This window comes from Pristiophorus japonicus, chromosome 11 (assembly GCF_044704955.1).
Source record: "Pristiophorus japonicus isolate sPriJap1 chromosome 11, sPriJap1.hap1, whole genome shotgun sequence".
Lineage (NCBI taxonomy): Eukaryota > Metazoa > Chordata > Chondrichthyes > Pristiophoridae > Pristiophorus > Pristiophorus japonicus.
Window position 1 is genome coordinate 167,711,848 of NC_091987.1, and position 20,152 is coordinate 167,731,999.

Genomic DNA, 20,152 nt, shown 5'->3' on the forward strand with positions numbered 1-20,152 from the left:
GCTGTGTACGCTGGTTAGGGAACACCTCAAGCCGAAGGAGAGCATCTTGATGGCCGGATATCGCTTTTACACGCACCATCGCTCCGAGGGCCAGAACGTGGCGAGTTTAGTCGCCGACCTAAGACGCCTTGCGGGACAGTGTGAATTTGCCGGATCTTTGGGGGAAATGTTGCGGGATTTTTTCGTGCTTAGAATCGGCCACGAGGTCATTCTTCGCAAACTGCTGTCTGCCGAATCCCTAGATCTGAGCAAGGCCATCACGATAGCCCAGGCTTTCATATCCACGAGCAATAACACGAAACAGATATCTTCACAGAATCGAAGCTCACCGGCAAGTACTGTGCATAAAATAATGTTTTCAGCAGGCAGAACTGTACAGGGCGGGGCCCACAAGACCGCAGAGGCCAGACCTAGGCCTAGAGTGACTCAGAGTCTGCCGTGGAGCATGAATGCGTATCCATTAACACCATGTTGGCACTACAGGGGCAGTCATAGAGTTCATCAATGTCGATTCAAGCCCTATGTGTGCAAGAGCTGTGGAACAATGGGGCACCTCCAGCGAATGTACAAACGACCTGTGACTCACCACGTGGCAGAATCAGGAGAGGACGACCGATCCAGCGAGGATCACACTGAACGAGCAAGAGAGGCAACTCAACCTGAGGATGAAGAGGAAGTATATGGGATACACACCTTCACCACCAAAAGCCCTCCGATAATGTTAAAAGTTGAATTCAACGGCACTCCAGTCTCCATGGAATTAGACACGGGGGCGAGTCAATCAGTTATGAGCCAGAAGGCATTTGAGGGGCTGTGGGGCGACAAAGCCCAGCGACCCAAGCTGATCCCGATTCAGGCAAGGATGTGCACCTACACCAAGGAACTGATACCAGTTATTGGTCGTGCGGACATAAGAGTATCCCATGAGGGAGCAGTGCACGATTTACCACTGTGGATTGTTTCAGGTGATGGGCCAATGCTGCTTGGTAGAAGGTGGATGGAGACGATTCGATGGAACTGGGAAGACCTCTGTGTACCTTCTCTGGAGAACGATGTCTCCCCTGCTCAAAGGCTGAGCAAACCCCTACCTTCAGCTGAACCAGGCATCGAAGTGCAGATCCATTTGCAGATCCCCGAGGCCAGGCCGCTCACCATGACCACGAGGAGGTAAAGATCAACCGAGCAGCGGTACAGACGCGGTAACCACCACCCAAAACCGACGACCTCTTCGCGACGATGTAAGAGGCTCCAGGTCGACAATGCAGAGTGGGACTCCGGCTGAAACGATCCGAATGCGTCTTCCTGATGCCAGAAGCCAAATCCCTGGGGAGGAAGATCGCGGCAGTCAGCATCATGGACACGGACTAGAGTGCGTCCATACCACGGAACGAAGGTGCGTCCAGACCACGGGACGAGAGAGCATCCAGATCACGGGATGTCGCCGCAACGGAACAAAGGAATGTGTTGCCCAGCAAGGAAGACGACTGGGTTTTGGGCAAAGATAAAAGGGCGGCCGCTGAGAAGGCCAGGAACCCCACTACTTTCCAGTAAGTTGTTTGCACTATGTAACCCATGTGAGCATTCTTTCGCGACCAATTATGTACTACCATATGGGGTTGGGGGCACCTTACAACAAGCCAAAGTAGCGGGTGAACACCAACCAGTTGTATATGTATCTGACAGAGTACTTGTTACAATTGATGTGTTATCACACGGGGCCGGGTGTGTTGTGCAGCAAGCCAAAGTAGTGGGAGAACTCCAATCAGTTGTACATGTATCCAATAAGTTAATCAAGGCAGCAGCTTGGGTTCACAGGACAAAAGAGATATACCAAAGAGGGTCCCAATATTTGCTCGAGTCAGACAAGCTGCCCATCCCACAGTTTTGGGAGAGCAGAAGCACCATGATCGATGCGTTGTTTCGAGAATGTCTAACGCAGTCTGTGCACTGTAACATGATCCGCCACGGGCCAGGCACTGAGAACGGCGCTAATGCCCTCAGTTGGTTACTGTTGCCCACCACCGGGGTGGAAACGGCACAGCCTGCAGACTCACCCGTGGTCATGGAAGTGTAGAAAGCGAGGGGTCAACCGTAACGGCCCCCCAGTTTAGGACCTGGACCAGCCGGATCCCACGTTACCGCCTGCCAACGGTAAACCGCTAGACGGGATGTTGCAACTTATCCGTCGCAAAGACGCAAGGCCCATCTCAACGTTGCAATGCAAGGGCGGCTACACACAGTCGGTGGTCCGGGGCCCCCATACTATTGTCCAGGACCACGCGGCCTTCCGCCATTACTGAAAGTCTCAAGGCCATATCAGCCATGCTGGGCTTGCCCGACCTTAGGGTCAGCGACAATAGTCCGGAGCAGGCAGCCCAAATCACAAAACTAAACATCATCCCGGGTGCTACGCAGTCACCAGACAGAATCACTCAGAGCCGAGCTTTCCGTATGCTATCAGTAGAGAATGTACCATGATCGCACGGCTGCTCCACGCGACATAATAATAAGTGATGTAGACCATGTTCAGGCCCCAGATGGGCCGCTAGCACTGTATTAGCCAAAGGGGGGGAATGGAGTGTTTGATTGTGAAACCATTACTGGCCAAATGCAGAACGCATTTGGACCAGACCAAACTGCGAACTACAGATAACCAGGAACCACTGTGAAAGGACCTGGCCCCCAGCGACCCACTAACACAATCGACCTCGCTGTCAACCACGAGGATGAACCCACCATGACAGGACTTCAACCCAGGCGATCGACCCGGGGACACAGGGTGCCAGATCACCTCAACTTGCAAATAACTTATACATAAGACTTGGGGCGGCGGGGGGGGGAGTGATGTTATGTATGTATGTAAACCTCACCAATATGTAAGACTTGCCACAAGGGGGCACACCTGTGGGAGACCTAATGGTCACCTGTGCACCCTGGGGCAAGCAGGTATAAAAGGTGATTCACCATGTTGCTTCCTCACTCTGGAGTCTGAATAAAGAGATTAAGATCACAACAGTTTGAGTTTGCAATACAGTCCTGTGGATTTATTCTGAACATAACAAGCATGGATTTGCTAAGGGCCAATCATGTTTGACTAACTTGATTGAGATTTTTGATGAGGTCGAGAGAGTGGATGAGGGCAGTGTGGGTTGATGTTGTGTATATGGACTTTCAAAAGGCATTTGATAAAGTACCACAAATTAGGCTTGTTACCATGGGTTTAAAGAGGCAGTAGCAGCATGGATACAAAATTGATTAAGGGATAGAAAACAGGGAGTGTGGTAACTGGTGTTTTTCAGATTGAAGGGGTATACAGTGGTGTTCCCCAGGGTTCAGTACTGAGACCACTCCTGTTTTTATGAATATTAATGACTTGGACTTGGGAGTACAGGGAACAAGTTCAAAATTTGCAGATGATACGAAACTTGGAAGTGTAATAGACAGTGAGGAAGATAGTAATAAAGGTAGAGGACATAAACAGGCTGGTGAAATGGGCGGACACATGACGGATGAAATTCAAGGCAGAAGAATGTGAGGTGATACGTTTTGGTGGGAAGAATGAGGAGAGACAATATAACCGCAATGGTACAATTTTAAACTGAGAGACCTGGGAGTGTTTGTGAGCAAATCTTTGAAGGTGGCACGACAGGTTCACAAAGCAGTTCACAAAGCATATGGCATCCTGGGCTTTATAAATAGAGCTATATCGTAATAAAGCCAGGAAGCTTTGCTAAACCTGTATAAAACACTTGTTCATCCCCAGCTGTAGTATTGTTTCCCATTCTGGCCACCTCACTTTGGGAAGGATGTGAGAGGCAACTCGAATGGTTCCAGAGATGAGGGATTACAGTTATGTGGATATAAGAGGAAATTTGATAGAGGTGTTTAAAATTATGAAGGGTTTGGATAGAGTAAATAAGGAGAAACTGCTTCCAATGGCTGAAAGGTCGATGATCAGAGGGCACAGGTTTAAGGTGATTGACAAAAGAACAGAGGCAGCGTGAGGAAAAACTCTTTTACGCAGAGAGTGGTTAGGACTTGGAATGCACTACCTGATGGGGTGGTGGATACAGACTCAATAAAAGTCTTCAAAAGAGAATTGGATAAATACTTGAAGGAGGGAAACATTGCAGGGATATGAGGAAAGAGCGGGGAAATGGGACTGACTGGATTGCTCTTCAAAAGAGCCGGCACAGACTCGATGAAAAGCAACCTTTGATTTCCAACCGCTGCCAAATGATGTACCTTTTGGGGCCATGAACCCACTAAGAACTAGATTAAATTGACCAAACAGTTCAAGTAGACTGAGGAAACTTCGTCCCTCTGTCTGGGCTTGACTTGGACCCAGAGGCAAAATGTCAGAGTCTGACCCAGTGCACCATACAGGGGCATTCATTTAAAGGGTCGATTTGCTCGCACCCATTGTCCTTATTGATTCTGCAATGTTTGCACATTCGGGAGAATTCGGAACACTGGAGCTATTCATACAAAAACTGGAGGAAGAGGGTGCCTCTACAAGGTCCTCTGCTTCTGTTTGCCATATTTGAGCCATTCCTGACACTACCTTCGGCCAAGCTATTCTCAGGATGTGGCCGTCGCAGGCTAGGCGATCCCTAGTCGCTCTGAGAAGGTGGTGGGTCTTCCTTGAGCCACTGCAAGCAGTCTGATACAACACGAGTGGCTCGCTAGGCCACTTCACAGGGCTGTTAAGAGCCCACCATGTTGGTGTGGGACTGGAGTCACATATAGGCCAGACTGGGAAAGGGCAACAGGTCCATGTACCAGTTGGATTTTTAACCACAATCCTTCTTCGTGGTACCAGCTTTTTATTATTTCCAGATTATCTTAACTGAACTCCAATTCCCAACCTGTCGCGGTGGGGGTGCTGGATTATCATAACCCTGCCTGGCGGCCCCTCAGAATGGCGGGAACCGGAGCATGCTGGACGGAAATGGGCCATGGTCCCGGGCCCTGATGATAATTCTGCGCAGTGGATGGGGAAAAATCGGCTAATGGTGGTGCCGGTGGGGCTGGGGGAGGGAAATTCAACATCCAGTTTTACCCCCGTATCCACCTCTATCCTGTCAGTTTCTGGGAGATACAGTGGAGGAAAATCTACTCCTGGTGTCGAGGTTGGCCCACTCCAGCTGAGCAGGGACATGTTACCACAGCTGTTACATGCACGACACAAGTTCAAGTTGTTACTGTTGAAAGTGCAGGCTAGCTCTAATGATGCGCTCCTCTTGATGTTACAGGCTGGCATTCACTAAAGGTCACTTTCCCAAGCTGGCTGAATGTGCCCATTTCCACTACGAGAACGTTGACTTCGGCTGCATACAGGTGAGTGGCACTTTACAGATACCACATTGTACCGTAAGACGGTGCTGTTGTTTATAACTGTAATGCTGTGAAAGTTTAGATTGTGTGCTGTGTGCTGTAATGAGCCTGTGTCTCGTTGTTAAAGCCCAGCGTATATGTTGATAAAACCATCACAGGTTGATTGAGTGCGAGCTGAGTAGTTTCTTTTGGAGGTGGCGGTCCCTTCTAATAACTGCCAATTGATGCAGAATTAGAGGGCGTTTTCTGCCGTGATCCCGTCGAATTGGATTGAAGTAATCAAACCTGAATTCATTTTGGATCTTTGCAGCTGGGAGAGAGGGAAGACTTTAATCCCATTTGTCTGGGCAGCATTCAAACGTAGGTCCTGCAGCTAACCCTAACCCTGCAGGTGCAAGGCTAGTGAGCAAACTCGTTGTCCCACCCAGCCGCTGGCTGCTGGATCATCCCCAGCACCCACAGTGAAAGGACTGTACCGATTGACTGTGCCAACCATTCTCTTCATACGGAACATTTTAAATCAAAACTTCTCCGAGGTACAGTAAAGATTCAAAAATCTAGTTTGGATTGCAGTAGTTGGTATTTAAATGTCCGACATCCTTTGATGAGGCTGCGTGCTGTAATGAGCAGCTTGCACTGTAATGTGCTTGGAGCAATGTGGCGTTATTCAATCAATGACAGTTTTGTGGCACCTGCTCTACAGCAGCTGTCCCCCTCCTGCTACTTTATAAAGTGTATGTTCGGCATCATTGTGTCAACCAACTTGTACTAAAATCGTACAATGGTACTCGGATCAATCATCATCATCATAGACGGTCCTTCATATCGAGGATGACTTGCTTCCACACAAAAAGGGATGAGTTCACAGATGTTTCAATGAAGGACCCGATGTTCCAGTCCTGAACTCCAGTTGAGGGAGATGCCTGTGCGTGGATTTTTTTAATGTGTGGTGACCGTTGCACATCAGCCACCACACGGGCTTGACAGAGCTAGGTTTTATCCAGTGGCAAAGGTTAACCAGGACGACTGGAGACCTGCTCTTCTGCACGGACCGAATGAGCACACATGTCGCAGTGTGGGCTGGCCCGTGCTGCCCCTGGGCCCTCGGCCCTTCTGGGCCCCGTACCCTCATTTGCCGCACCTCCGCCACGATCTCTCGCCGCTCAACTCTTGTCAGTCATAATCCAATTGAATGGCGGAACAGGCTTGAGGGGCTGAATGGCCTCCTCCTGTTCCTATGTTCCTACTGCACCACTGGGTAGGTTTGAGTTTTTCTAATTAATCTCAGGGTGCGGCTAATGATGCCAAGGCTGCCTTTATTGCCCTTCCCTAGTTGCCCTGAAAAGTGTTGGGTCCTTGTGATGTTGCTGTCACAAGGGGGTTAGGTAGGAAGCTCCACGATATTCAGCACATTCCTGACTTGAGCTTTGTAGATGGTGGATGGTCTTTGAGGAACCAGGATACATGCGAACGTATGAAACTGATGGGCAGCTGGTCCATCAAACCTGCCCCATACTTATGGTGCCTGGAGCATCGTGACGAGACACTTTCTATGCACCCCCAATGCCATCTAATCTCCTGGGAGAGACAGAAAACCCCAGAAAAAAACCCCAGGGTCACAAAGGGGAATAAAAATCTGCAAAATTCCTCTCCCACCCATCAGGCGATCGAAACCAGTCCCAGAGAGCACATGGACCAAGAGTACGTTACCTATGAATCCGCTTACCTTCTATATGACGCGATCTCCGCCCCAGCACAGAACCGATCCAACTTCCTCTGGGCGGCAGGCAGAGGGTCAGCTCACACCGCATGTTCTAGAGGTTCCCTACTCTCTGGGAAAAGAAGAACTGCCCAACCTCCAGCCTATTCCTACCCTTGCACAGGCTTAATACATGTCCCTTGGCCACCCCCCAATCTGCCAAACTGAAATCATCCGTCACAAACACAAACAGCAATTGCTGGATAAACGCAGCAGGCCCGTCAGCATCCGTGAAGAGAGAAATCGTTAACGTTTCAGCCCTGAGTCCCTTTGTCAGAACTGGAAAAGTTGGAGGTGCAGAGGCAGGGAAAGGGGGAAAGAACAAAAGGGATGGTCTATGATAGGGTGGGAGGCAGGAGTGGTTAAATGTTGGCAAATTAGGGGCAGAGAACATGGTCTGAAATTTTTGAACTCGATATTGAGTCTAGAAGGCTGTAAAGTGCCTGATCGAAAGATGAGGTGCTGTTCCTCGAGCTTGCGTTGAACTTCGTTGGAACAGTGCAGGAGGCCGAGGACGGTGATGTCAGAGTGGGAATGGAGCGGAGAATTAAAGTGACAGGCGACCGGAAGCTCGGGGTCACGCTTAGGGACTGAACGAAGATGTTCCGCGAAGTGGTCACCCAACCTGCGCTTGGTCTCCCCAATGTAGAGGAGACCACATCGTGAGCAGCGAATACAGTATACTAAATTGAAAGAAGTACAAGTAAATTTCTGTTTCACCTGGAAGGAGTGTTTGGGGCCCTGGACAGTGGAAAGGGGAAGTGGGGGTATAAGGGCAGGTGTTGCATCTCCTGCGCTTGCACGGGAAGGTGGCGTGGAAGGGGAGGGGGTGCTGGGGGTGACTGCGGAATGGACCAGGGTGTCGCGGAAGGAGCGGCCCCTTCTGAATGCTGAGAGGGGAGGGGAGGGGAAGATGTGATTGGTGGTGGGATCATGCTGGAGGTGGCGGAAATGGCGGAGGACGATCCGTTGAACGTGGAGGCTGGTGAGGTGAAAGGTGAGAACAAGGGGAATCCTGATGTGGTTCTGGGAGGGAGGGAAAGGGGTGAGAGCAGAAGTGCAGGAAATAGAACGGACATAGTCGAGGGCCATATTAACCACGGTAGAGGGGGAATCCTCAGTTGAGGAAAAAGGAAGACATATCGGAACATAAGAATTAGGAACAGGGGTCGGCCATCTAGCCCCTCGAGCCTGCTTCGCCATTCAACAAGATCATGGCTGATCTGGCCGTGGACTCAGCTCCACTTACCCGCCCGCTCCCCATAACCCTTAATTCCCTTATTGGTTAAAAATCTATCTATCTGTGACTTGAATACATTCAATGAGCTAGCGTCAACTGCTTCCTTGGGCAGAGAATTCCACAGATTCACAACCCTCTGGGAGAAGAAATTCCTTCTCAACTCGGTTTTAAATTGGCTCTCCCGTATTTTGAGGCTGTGCCCCCTAGTTCTAGTCTCCCCGACCAGTGGAAACAACCTCTCTGCCTCTATCTTGTCTATCCCTTTCATTATTTTAAATGTTTCTATAAGATCACCCTTCATCCTTCTGAACTCCAACGAGTAAAGACCCAGTCTACTCAATCTATCATCATAAGGTAACCCCCTCATCTCCGGAATCAGCCGAGTGAATCGTCTCTGTACCCCCTCCAAAGCTAGTATATCCTTCCTTAAGTAAGGTGACCAAAACTGCACGCAGTACTCCAGGTACAGCCTCACCAATACCCTGTACAGTTGCAGAAGGACCTGCCTGCTTTTGTACTCCATCCCTCTCGCAATGAAGGCCAACATTCCATTCGCCTTCCTGATTACCTGCTGCACCTGCAAACTAACTTTTTGGGATTCATGCACAAGGACCCCCAGGTCCCTCTGCACCGCAGCATGTTGTAATTTCTCCCCATTCAAATAATATTACATTTTACTGTTTTTTTTCCCCAAGGTGGATGACCTCACACTTTCCGACATGCCAAACCTTAGCCCATTCGCTTAACCTATCTAAATCTCTTTGCAGCCTCTCTGTGTCCTCTACACAACCCGCTTTCCCACTAATCTTTGTGTCATCTGCAAATTTTGTTCCACTACACTCTGTCCCCTCTTCCAGGTCATCTATGTATATTGTAAACAGTTGTGGTCCCAGCACTGATCCCTGTGGCACACCACTAACCACCGATTTCCAACCCGAAAAGGACCCATTTATCCCGACTCTCTGCTTTCTGTTAGCCAGCCAATTCTCTATCCATGCTAATACATTTCCACTGACTCCGCGTACCTTTATCTTCTGCAGTAACCTTTTGTGTGGCACCTTATCGAATGCCTTTTGAAAATCTAAATACACCACACCCATCGGTACACCTCTATCCACCATGCTCGTTATATCCTCAAAAAATTCCAGTAAATTAGTTACACATGATTTCCCCTTCATGAATCCACGTTGCGGCTGCTTGATTGCACTATTCCTGTCTGGATGTCCCGCTATTTCTTCCTTAATGATAGCTTCAAGCATTTTCCCCACTGCAGATGTTAAACTAACCGGCCTATAGTTACCTGCCTTTTGTCTGCCCCCTTTTTTAAACAGAGGCGTTACATTAGCTGCTTTCCAATCCGCTGGTACCTCCCCAGAGTCCAGAGAATTTTGGTAGATTATAACGAATGCATCTGCTATAACTTCAGCCATCTCTTTTAATACCCTGGGATGCATTTCATCAGGACCAGGGGACTTGTCTACCTTGAGTCCCATTAGCCTGTCCAGCACTACCCCCCCTAGTGATAGTGATTATCTCAAGGTCCTCCCTTCCCACATTCCCGTGACCAGCAGTTTCTGGCATGGTTTCTGTGTCTTCCACTGTGAAGACCGAAGCAAATAATTGTTTAAGGTCTCAGCCATTTCCACATTTCCCATTATTAAATCCCCCTTTCCTCTTCTAAGGGACCAACATTTACTTTAGTCACTCTTTTCCGTTTTATATATCTGTAAAAGTTTTACTATCCGTTTTTATGTTTTGCGCAAGTTTACCTTCGTAATCTATCTTTCCTTTCTTTATTGCTTTCTTAGTCATTCTTTGCTGTCGTTTAAAATTTTCCCAATCTTCTATTTTCCCACTAACTATGGCCACCTTATACGCATTGGTTTTTAATTTGATACTCTCCTTTATTTCCTTGGTTATTTCTCTTACCGCCCTTCTATTTCACTGGAATATATTTTTGTTGAGCACTATGAAAGAGCTCCTTAAAAGTCCTCCACTGTTCCTCAATTGTGCCACCGTTTAGTCTGTGTTTCCAGTCTACTTTAGCCAACTCTGCCCTCATCCCACTGTAAGCACCAGTATGGAAGGCGGCGGCGTCAGAACAGATCCGGCGGAGACGGAGAATTTGGGAGAATGGAATGGCGTCCTCACAGGATGCGGGATGGGAGGAAGTGTAGTCCAGGTAGCTGTGGGAGTCAGGGGGCTTACAGTAGATGTTTGTAGAAAGCCTATCCCCTGAAATGGAGACAGAGAAGTTGAGGAAGGGATGGGAAGATTCAGAGATGGTCCATGTGAAGGTGAGGGAAGGGTGGAAATTGGAAACAAAGTGAAAGACATTTTCTAGTTCATGGTGAGAGCAGGAAATGGCACCGATACAGTCATCAATGTACCGGAAAAAGAGGTGAGGGAGGGGAACCGAGTAGGACTGGAACAAAGAATGTTCCACATATCCCACAAAATAATCTATCAATAGGCAGTCCAGCCCTTTCATTATTTTGTATACCTCTATCAGGTAATTTCTAAACCTACATTGCTCTTTAAGTAACTACATTTCTTTAAGCTAGGAATTATTGTTGTAGCTCTCCTCTGAACCTTTTCCAAGGCCACTGTATCACCCACCATGTGAGGGAATCCAAACTGGGTGCAATAATCTAGCTGCGGTCCAATCAAGGACCTGTATCAGAGCAATGAGTCCTTTGACTAGTATTGAATGGCTCTATCAATGCACCCAATGCCTTGTTTGCTTTGGCTACAGCTTCTCTGCATTTGTTATGAACCATGAGTGATCTGTGGACAGTAACATCCAGACCTTTTTCTCTCTCAACCGTTTTCAGTATTGTTCCCTGAAAATAATATTGGGCCGAAAATTCCAGCCTCGCTAGGTGCGTATGAAGTGCGCACAGACCCGGCGAGGCCTCGCAAAAGCCGGTTTTCGGGGCACGATGTGCATGTGCCGAAAACCAGCTTTTCCGATCTGTCCAGATCCCCGGGAGAAGGACATCCGCACGGGAGAGATTGGGCTATTTGTCCAATTCTTGCCCAACGAATATCCTTCAAACTTTTACGCCTGGTAAAAGAAGGCGCATAGCTTACCTTTACCAGAAAAGAGTTTTAAAACATATAAAAATTGAATTTAAACACTCATTTTTATATTAAAAACCTTGTCCATTAAGTAAGTTTATTTTTAACACTATTAAAACATACACAAAAAAATTCTAAAAATATATATTTTTCTAAAACATTTAAATACATTTAATTTCAATTAATTTTAAATATGTGAAGTGTTTTATTTATTCTGTGTTTTTCTCATTGATAGTAATGGGAACTTGTACAGAGTTCCCATGTTTATCAATGAGAATATTACACAGTAATTGGTAGTTCAGGCTCATGTGACTTCAGCAGTTAATTCAGAGACTAGGATGCTGAACTTATAGGGCCGTGCCTAGAACGGCGCAGCCCCGACCTGGAGGCCCATTTTTTGCACCACAAAGTGCCCCTAAAAAAACTTACAGATTCTCCGGCTCCCTGTAGACCCTCTGGAGTCGGGCGAGGCGCAGCACGAGCTGTGGGGGGGGGCGGAGCTAGGTCCCTGCGCTGAAAACAGTGCCGGGACCTCTGCACATGCGCGCTACAGTGGGCACGCATATTCAGTAGTTCCAGGCGCCAAAAACTGTGTGGGAGGGGCCCGAAGCACGCAGCCCCTAGCCCTGGCCGAATGGCCTCACTGGGGCTGCGTGCATAAGGCTACCTCCCACGCCCAGCTCCTGCTTCCTCCCGACCCAACTCGACTCCAGCCCACCCCCCCCGCCCCCGGACCGGACCCCCAGGGCTGGATCCGACCCGCGCTCCTGACCCCCGCCACCCGGACCGGACCCAACCTGACCTCCCTCCCCCCCACCCCCAACACGAACCGACCCGACCCGACCTCCCTCTGCCCCCCCACCCGAACCAACCCGACCTCCCTCCTCCCCCCTCCGACCCGACCCGTGCTCCCAACCGTACCCTCCCCACCCTTGGACCCGACCCGACCTCCCTCCGCCCCCCCCGGCCCGACCCGGGCTCCCGACCCCGGACCCCGGACACGACCCGACCCAATGCCACCTACCTGTAAATCTGGTGCTGGGGACGGGCCCTGCCCGAAGTCTTGGGCCCGGCTGGGCCCGGCCCGGCCCGTTCAGCCTCCCTCCTCCTTCTCCTTCCCCTCCCCCCCTTCTCCATTCCCCTCCCATCTTCTTTCCCCCCCTTCTCCTTCCCCCCTTCTCCTTTCCCCCCTTCTCCTTCCCCCTTCTCCTTTCGCCCCCTTCTCCTTTCCCCCGCTTCTCCTTTCCCCCCTTCTCCTTTCCCCCCTTCACCTTTCCCCCCCTTCTCCTTTCCCCCCTTCTCCTTTCCCCCCTTCTCCTTTCCCCCCCTTCTCCTTTCCCCCCCTTCTCCTTTCCCCCCTTCTTTCCTTCCCCCCCTCTCCTTCCCCTTCTCCCCCTTTCTCTTTCCCCATCTCCGCTCCCCCCCTTTCCCCTTCTCCTCTCCCCCCCTTTCCCCTTCTCCTCTCCCCCCTTCCCCTTCCCCCTCCTTCCCCTTCTCCTCCTCCCCCCTTCCCCTTCTCCTCCCCCCTTTCCCCTTCTCCTCCCCCCTTTTCCCCTTCTGCCCCCCCTTCTCCTCCCCCCCTTCTCTCCTCCCCTCCCCCTTCCCTCCCACCCCCTCTGCCTCCCTCCCTCCCCTCCCCCTGCCCCCCCTCCCTCCCTCTATCCCCCTCCTCCCCCTCCCCTCGCTGTCAGAAACACAGACACTGACAGACAGAGAGTGAGACACACACACACACACACAGACAGATAGAGACACACTGGGGGGAGCGGGGGGCACCCCGGCACACTGTTGGAGGGCTCCCGGTGCTACAGTCGGTAAGTAGAAAATGTTTTATTTATTGATTAAAAAAAAATTATTTCTTATTAATTTTTTTTGATTGATTTATTGGTTGATTTATTGATGTTTTTATCATTTATTATTGATGATGGCTCTTTATCTCTTTATTTGTAAAACTGAAGTGTTTAATGTTGGTAAGCTTCCCTTTAAACCCCCCCCCCCCCCCCCCATTCCCTACGCCTGATTTTCTGAAGTGTAGACAAGTTTTTTTCGAGCATACAAAGATCTTCACTTACTGCATTCTAAGTTAGTTTGGAGTAAGTTTTCACTGCTGAAACTTTGAAAACAGGCGTAAGTGGCCGGACACGTCCCCTTTTGAAAAAAAAATTCTGTTCCAAAGTGAAACTGTTCTAACTGACTAGAACTGGAGCAAACTAAATGCCGAGAATTTGAATTTCTAAGATACTCCGTTCTACACCAGTTGCTCCAAAAAATCAGGAGCAACTGAGGCCGAAACTTGGGCCCAAAGAAAGGTAACTTCGATGGTATGAGACGTGAATTGGCTAGGATAGACTGGCGAATGATACTTAAAGGGCTAATGGTAGATAGGCAATGGCTGACATTTAAAGATCACATGGATGAACTACAACAATTGTACATCCCTGTCTGGCGTAAAAATAAAACAGGGAAGGTGGTTCAACCGTGGCTCACAAGGGAAATTAGGGATAGTGTTAAATCCAAGGAAGAATCTTATAAATTGGGCAGATAAAGCAGGAAACCTGAGGACTGGGAGAAATTTAGGATTCAGCAGAGGGAGCACTAAGATTTTAATTAGGAGGGGGAAAATAGAGTGTGAGAGAAAGCTTGCAGGGAACATAAAAATTGACTGCAAAAGCTTCGATAGATATGTGAAGAGAAAAAGATTTGTGAAGACAAATGCAGGTAGGTCTCTTGCATTCAGAATCAGGTGAATTCATAATGGGGAACAAGGAAATGGCAAACCAATTGAACAAATACTTTGGTTCTGTCTTCACTAAGGAAGACACGAATAACCTCCTGAAAATACTAGGGGACCGAGGGTCAAGCGAGAAGGAGGAACTGAGGGAAATCCTTATTAGTCAGGAAATGGTGTTAGGGAAATTGAAGGGAGTGAAGGCCGATAAATCCCAAGGACCTGATAGTCTGCATCCCAGAGTACTTAAGGAAGTGACCCAAGAAATAGTAGATGCATTGGTGGTCAGTTTCCAACATTCCATGGACTCTGGATTAGTTCCCATGGATTGGAGGGTAGCTAATGTAACCTCATTTTTAAAAAAAGGAAGGAGGGAGAAAACAGGGAATTACAGCCTGACATCGGTAGTGGGGAAACTGCTGGAATCAATTGTTAAAGATGTAATAGCAGCTCATTTGGAAAGCAGTGACAGGATCGGTCCAAGTCAGCATAAATTTATGAAAGAGAAATCATGCTTGACAAATCTAGAATTTTTTGAGGATGTAACTAGTAGAGTGGAAAAGGGAGAACCAGTGGATGTGGTGTATTTGGACTTTCAAAAGGCTTTTGACAAGGTCCCACACAAGAGAGTAGTGTGCAAAATTAAGGCACATGGTATTGGGGGTAATGTATTGACGTGGATAGAGAACTGGTTGGCAGACAGGAAGCAAAAAGTGGGAATAAACGGGTCCTTTTCAGAATGGCAGGCAGCGACTAGTGGGGTACTGCAAGGTTCAGTGCTGGGACCCCAGCTATTTACAATATATATATTAACGATTTAGACGAAGGAATTAATGTAATATCTCCAAGTTTGCAGATGACACTAAGCTGGGTGGCCGTGTGAGCTGTGAGGAGAATGCTAAGAGGCTGCAGGGTGACTTGGGCAGGTTAGGTGAGTGGGCAAATGCATGGCCGATGCAGTATAATGTGGATAAATGTGAGGTTATCCACTTTGGTGGCAAAAACAAGAAGGCAGATTATTATCTGAATGGTGACAGATTAGTAAAAGGGGAGGTGCAACGAGACCTGGGTGTCATGGTATATCAGTCATTGAAAGTAGGCATGCAGGTACAGCAGGCAGTAAAAAAAGCAAATGGCATGTTGACCTTCATAGCGAGAGGATTTGAGTATAGGAACAGGGAGGTCTTGCTGCAGTTGTACAGGTCCTTGGTGAGACCACATCTTGAGTATTGTGTGCAGTTTTGGTCTCCTAATCTGAGGAAGGACATGCTTGCTATTGAAGGAGTGCAGTGAAGGTTCACCAGACTGATTCCTGGGATGACAGGACTGATATATGAAGAAAGACTGGATTGACTAGGCTTATATTCACTGGAATTTAGAAGAATGAGAGGGGATCTCATAGAAGCATATAAAATTCTGAAGGGATTGGACAGGTTAGATGCAGGAAGAATGTTCCTGATGTTGGGGAAGTCCCAGAACCAGGGGTCACAGTCTAAGGATAAACGGGTAAGCCATCTAGGACCGAGATGAGGAGAAACTTTTACACCCAGAAAATTGTGAACCTATGGAATTCTTTACCACAGAAAGTTGTTGAGTCCAATTCGTTGGATATATTCAAAAGGGAGTTAGATGTAGCCCTTATGGCTAAAGGGATCAGTGGGTGTGGAGAGAAGGCAGGAATGGGTACTGAAGTTGCATGATCAGCCATGATCATATTGAATGGTGGTGCAGGCTCGAAGGGCCGAATGGCCTACTCCTGCACCTATTTTCTATGTTACTACGTACATACGTACCTGAAAGACATCTCCCCGTGCGCTGTGCAGCGAATCTCGGCCTCTGACCAGAATCCTATGGTCGTCCGGGACCACCAGGTACTTTTGTAGATTTTTTTCGGGTCGGAGGCGTTTGTACAAAGGAAGCCTCCGACCGCAATTTTCCCCGCAGTATATTCTGTGTTAGTCCTACCTACATGCATCACACTGTATTTATCTAGGTTAAATACCATTTTCCATTGTCTGACCCATTTCCTTAGCGCATCTAAATCCTTTTTGTGGAAGATTGAACTCCTCTAGTCTTAACTTGTGTACAAAGTTTAATATCATCTGCAAACTTACTGACGATATTCCCAACACCACTGTCCAGGTCATTAATACAAACAGTGAACGGTAGGGGGCCCAACACCAATCCCCAGGGGACACCACTCGTAACCTGTCTCTAGGCTAATCCATAACCGCTGACAACAACATTTTCCCTGAGGAATTGGAGCTAATTCCTAATCCACTGATACCACAAGATTCTATCTCGTGAAGTAACCTTATCAAAGGCTTTCTGAAAGTCCAGATAATGTCAACCAGATTATCCTCATCCACTAACCTAGGAACTTCTTAAAAAAAACTCAATCAAGTTTGTAAGACACGATCTTCTTTCCCACAAACTGTGGTCGAGTATCTCTAATGGCCCCTTCTCTTTCCCAATGATCATAAAGAGCATGTCTTAACATCCTTTCATCTTCCCAATGATTGATGTCAAACTGTAGATTCCCCGGCTCCGATTTGCCCGCCCTTTTTTTGAAATTCTGCACTATATGAAGTTGCCTTCAGTCTAAGGGGGCAATGCATAACTCAATTGTGCTTTTCCTCCATGTTATCAAATCCTTCCATGGCTTCGACCCTCCCTATCTCTGTAACCTTCTCCAACCCTTCAGCAGTTGAAGATAGTTGGTCCGAGGATGTTTCCCTGACTAACGCCTGCAGATCTCTGTGCTCCTCTAATTCTAGCCTCTTGAGCATCCCCGATTTTCACCACCCCACCATTGGCAGCTGTGCCCTCCATAAACCTCTCCACCATAAACTCCCTCCTCCTTTAAGACGCTCCTTAAAACCCACCTCTTTGATCAACCTTTTGGTCATCTGTTCTAACATCTTATGTGGCTTGGTGTCAAATTCTGTTTGATAACCCTCCTGTGAAACACCTTAGGATGTTTTACTACCTTAAAGGCACTATGTAAATGCAAGTTGTTATTAAAGATATAGGCAAGGTGCTTACATAGTTCCTGGCCCATCTCTTTAATCACCCACAGCAATGAGATGAGCAACATTTTGCAAAGTTCCCAGCCTCTGCTCTGCTGCTATGTTAATGAGGCTGGTTGAGTTAAGCTTCTGGGCACTGGTGATGCTCAAGATGTTGATGCTAAAGATCAACGGGAGATGACTGGACTTTCGTTCCAGATGGTCATTATTTGCCACTTAATTTGACACCTCAGTGTTACCTGCCTCTTGTTAGTCCTGGCCTGGATGTTGTCGGTGGGCATAAGCTGCTTCATGATTGGAGGTGTTGTGAATGGAGCTGATCACTGTGGTATCAGCAGCAAACAGCCCCACTCTTGATCTTATGGTGGAGGGTAGGCCATTGATGAAGCAGTTGAAGATAGTTGGTCAGAGGATGCTTCCCTGAGGAGCTCTTGCAGCGATGTCCATGAACTGTGATAACTGGCCTCTTACAACCACGATCATCTTTCTTTGCGACAGTCATGATTCCAGCCACTGGAAATTTTGCCTTGACTGCACGTCCCCCCCCCCCCATTTTTTCGATGGCACCTTGGTGGCATGCTTAGACGAACGAAAAACTCAGAGCATGAAAGAATTTTGGAAAGTATAATCAAGGAAAACCCCAAGATGTTTTATAAATACATTAAGAGAAAGAGTGGGGCCTATTAGAGACATAAAGGTCATCTGTGTGTTGAGGCGGAAGACGTGGGTATGGTTTTTAGGGCCGCTGGCAGTCTCCCTGTTTTCTGGTCGCTCTCCCCTCCGAGCAAGTTTGGTGAGGTCCTCACGCCGGCGGGGAGAGAAGACCGCTGGGGAGCGTCCGCTGGCGTGCGCCGGTGTGCAACACCGACAGAAGTCCTCCTGCCCGCCCGCTCCCTCCCCAGATTGGTCCAGGCGGCCCTCCGCTCTGGCAGGGGGAAGAGACTGCCGCATGGAGGCAGGTCTTACCCGAACGGTAAGTATGAAGGCCTGTAAGAAAAAGTTAGTGCACCTGTTTTCTTCATTTCTTTTGCAGCGATTTTGGTGGATAAGGTCGTCTGAAGGATTTGTAATAGTTTTTTTTTCATGTTGAAAATTTGTTGTCTGGGCCCGACTCTATCCTCGGCCTTACTTTGCCGAGAATCGCATTTGCCGCCCAGAATCCGACCTACCGCCCGCTGCTGCCCAGAATTGACGTGTAACACCCATTTTTTTCGCCGGGCGGTTTTTCTCCCCATTTTTTCACCAAACTTCCGCCCAAAGTACTGTCAGGATCTTAGTGGTTCTTTTGACGGGACTTGGGTTTGATTAAACTCGGGCCCAAAATGAATGCTTTGTGTCTGTTTTCACAAGAGAGGGACAATGCAGACATTGCAATCGGAGGAGGAGTGTGAAAGTTAGACAAAATAAACATAAGTGAGAGAGGAAGTATGAAGGGGTTTAACAGCTTTGAAAGTGGATAAATCCCCAGGCCCGGATGAAATGTATTCCAGCCTGTTAAGAGAAACAAGAGAGGAAATAGCAGCGGCTCTGACCATCATTTTCCAATCCTCTCTGGATACAGGTGCGGTGCCGTAGTACTGGAGAACTGCTAATGTTGTACCTTTGTTGAAAAAAGGAGCAAGGGATCGACCGATTAATTACAGTCCTGTCAGCCTAACCTCAGTGGTGTGAAAATTATTGGAGAAAATTCTGAGGGACAGGATAAATCTTCATTTAGAAAAACATGGATTAATCAGGGACAGTCAGCATGGATTTGTTAAGGGAAGGTCGTGCCTGACTAACTTGTCTGAGTTTTTTCAGGAGGTAATAAGGTGGGTCGATGAGGGGTAGTGCATTTGATGTAGTGTATATGGATTTTAGCAATGCTTTTGATAAGGTCCCACATGGCAGACTGGTCATGAAAGTAAAAGCCCATGAGATCCAGGGCAAAGTGGCAAGTTGGATCCAAAATTGGCTCAGAGGCAGGAAGCAGAGGGTTATGGTTGATGGGTGTTTTTGTGACTGGAAGGCTGTTTCCAGTGGGGTTCTACAGGGCTCAGTACTGGGTCCCTTGCTTTTTGTGGTGGAAATATCAGTGACTTAGACTTGAATGTAGGGGGTATGATTAAGAAGGCTGGGGTTGTTTTATTTGGAACAAAGGAGGCTGAGGTGTATAAAATTATGAGGGGCCTAGATAGAGTGGATAGAAAGGACCTATTTCCCTTAGCAGAGGGGTCAACAACTAGGGGGCATAAATTTAAACTCATTGATAGGAGGCTCAGAGGGGATATGAGGGGAATTTTTTTCACCCAGAGGGCAGTGGGGGTCTGGAACTGAAAGGGTGGTAGAGGCAGAAACCCTCACCACATTTAAAAAGTACCTGGGTGTGCACTTAAAGTGCCGTAACTTACAGGGCTACGGACCGAGAGCTGGAAAGTGGGATTAGGCTGGGTAGCTCTTGGTCGGCCGGCGCGGACACAATGGGCCAAAATGGCCTCCTTCTGTGATGTAAATTTCTATGATTCTATGAATGCTGCGTTGATATTGAGGGAAGCTTCAAACCTTTCCTCTGGCATTCAGCTCTTTTTAAAACATTTGTTCATGGGATGTAGGCGTCGCTGGCAAGGCCGACATTTATTGCCCATCCCTATTTTCCTTTGCGAAGTGAGACACCTTCTTGAACGGCTGCAGTCCGTGTGGTGGAGGTGCTGTTAGGGAGGGAGCTCGAGGATTGTGACCCAGTGAGGATAAAGGAATGCCGATATATTACTAAATCAGGATGGTGTGTAACTAGGAGGTCATGGGGGCCGATTTTGGTGCCGGTTGTGCCTGCAGCCGCGAGGATCCGCTGTAAATGTATGTTTTCTGGGCGATTCCTCCGGAACCGTCTAGGTTCCGCCCGGCGCGAGATTGGTCACGGAGGGATTTGCCGGCATGATGTCATGCCGCCCGCTGCATATCGGCCATTTTGGTGAGGGATGCTGGCCTCAGATTGACCT

At 48.3% G+C, this 20,152-nt stretch overlaps 1 protein-coding gene across 7 annotated transcripts in view; it reads left to right on the forward strand.

Moving 5' to 3' along the window:
- The window catches only part of arhgap32b (Rho GTPase activating protein 32b), a 597,494-nt gene that overhangs the window by 349,034 nt on the left and 228,308 nt on the right, over nt 1-20,152 (forward strand). For all 7 annotated transcript variants that reach the window (XM_070894258.1, XM_070894250.1, XM_070894251.1 and 4 more), the window contains one exon: nt 5,256-5,340. In XM_070894258.1, the coding sequence (XP_070750359.1) occupies nt 5,256-5,340 (85 nt within the window). Of the gene's footprint in view, nt 1-5,255; nt 5,341-20,152 lie in introns of those variants that run through there.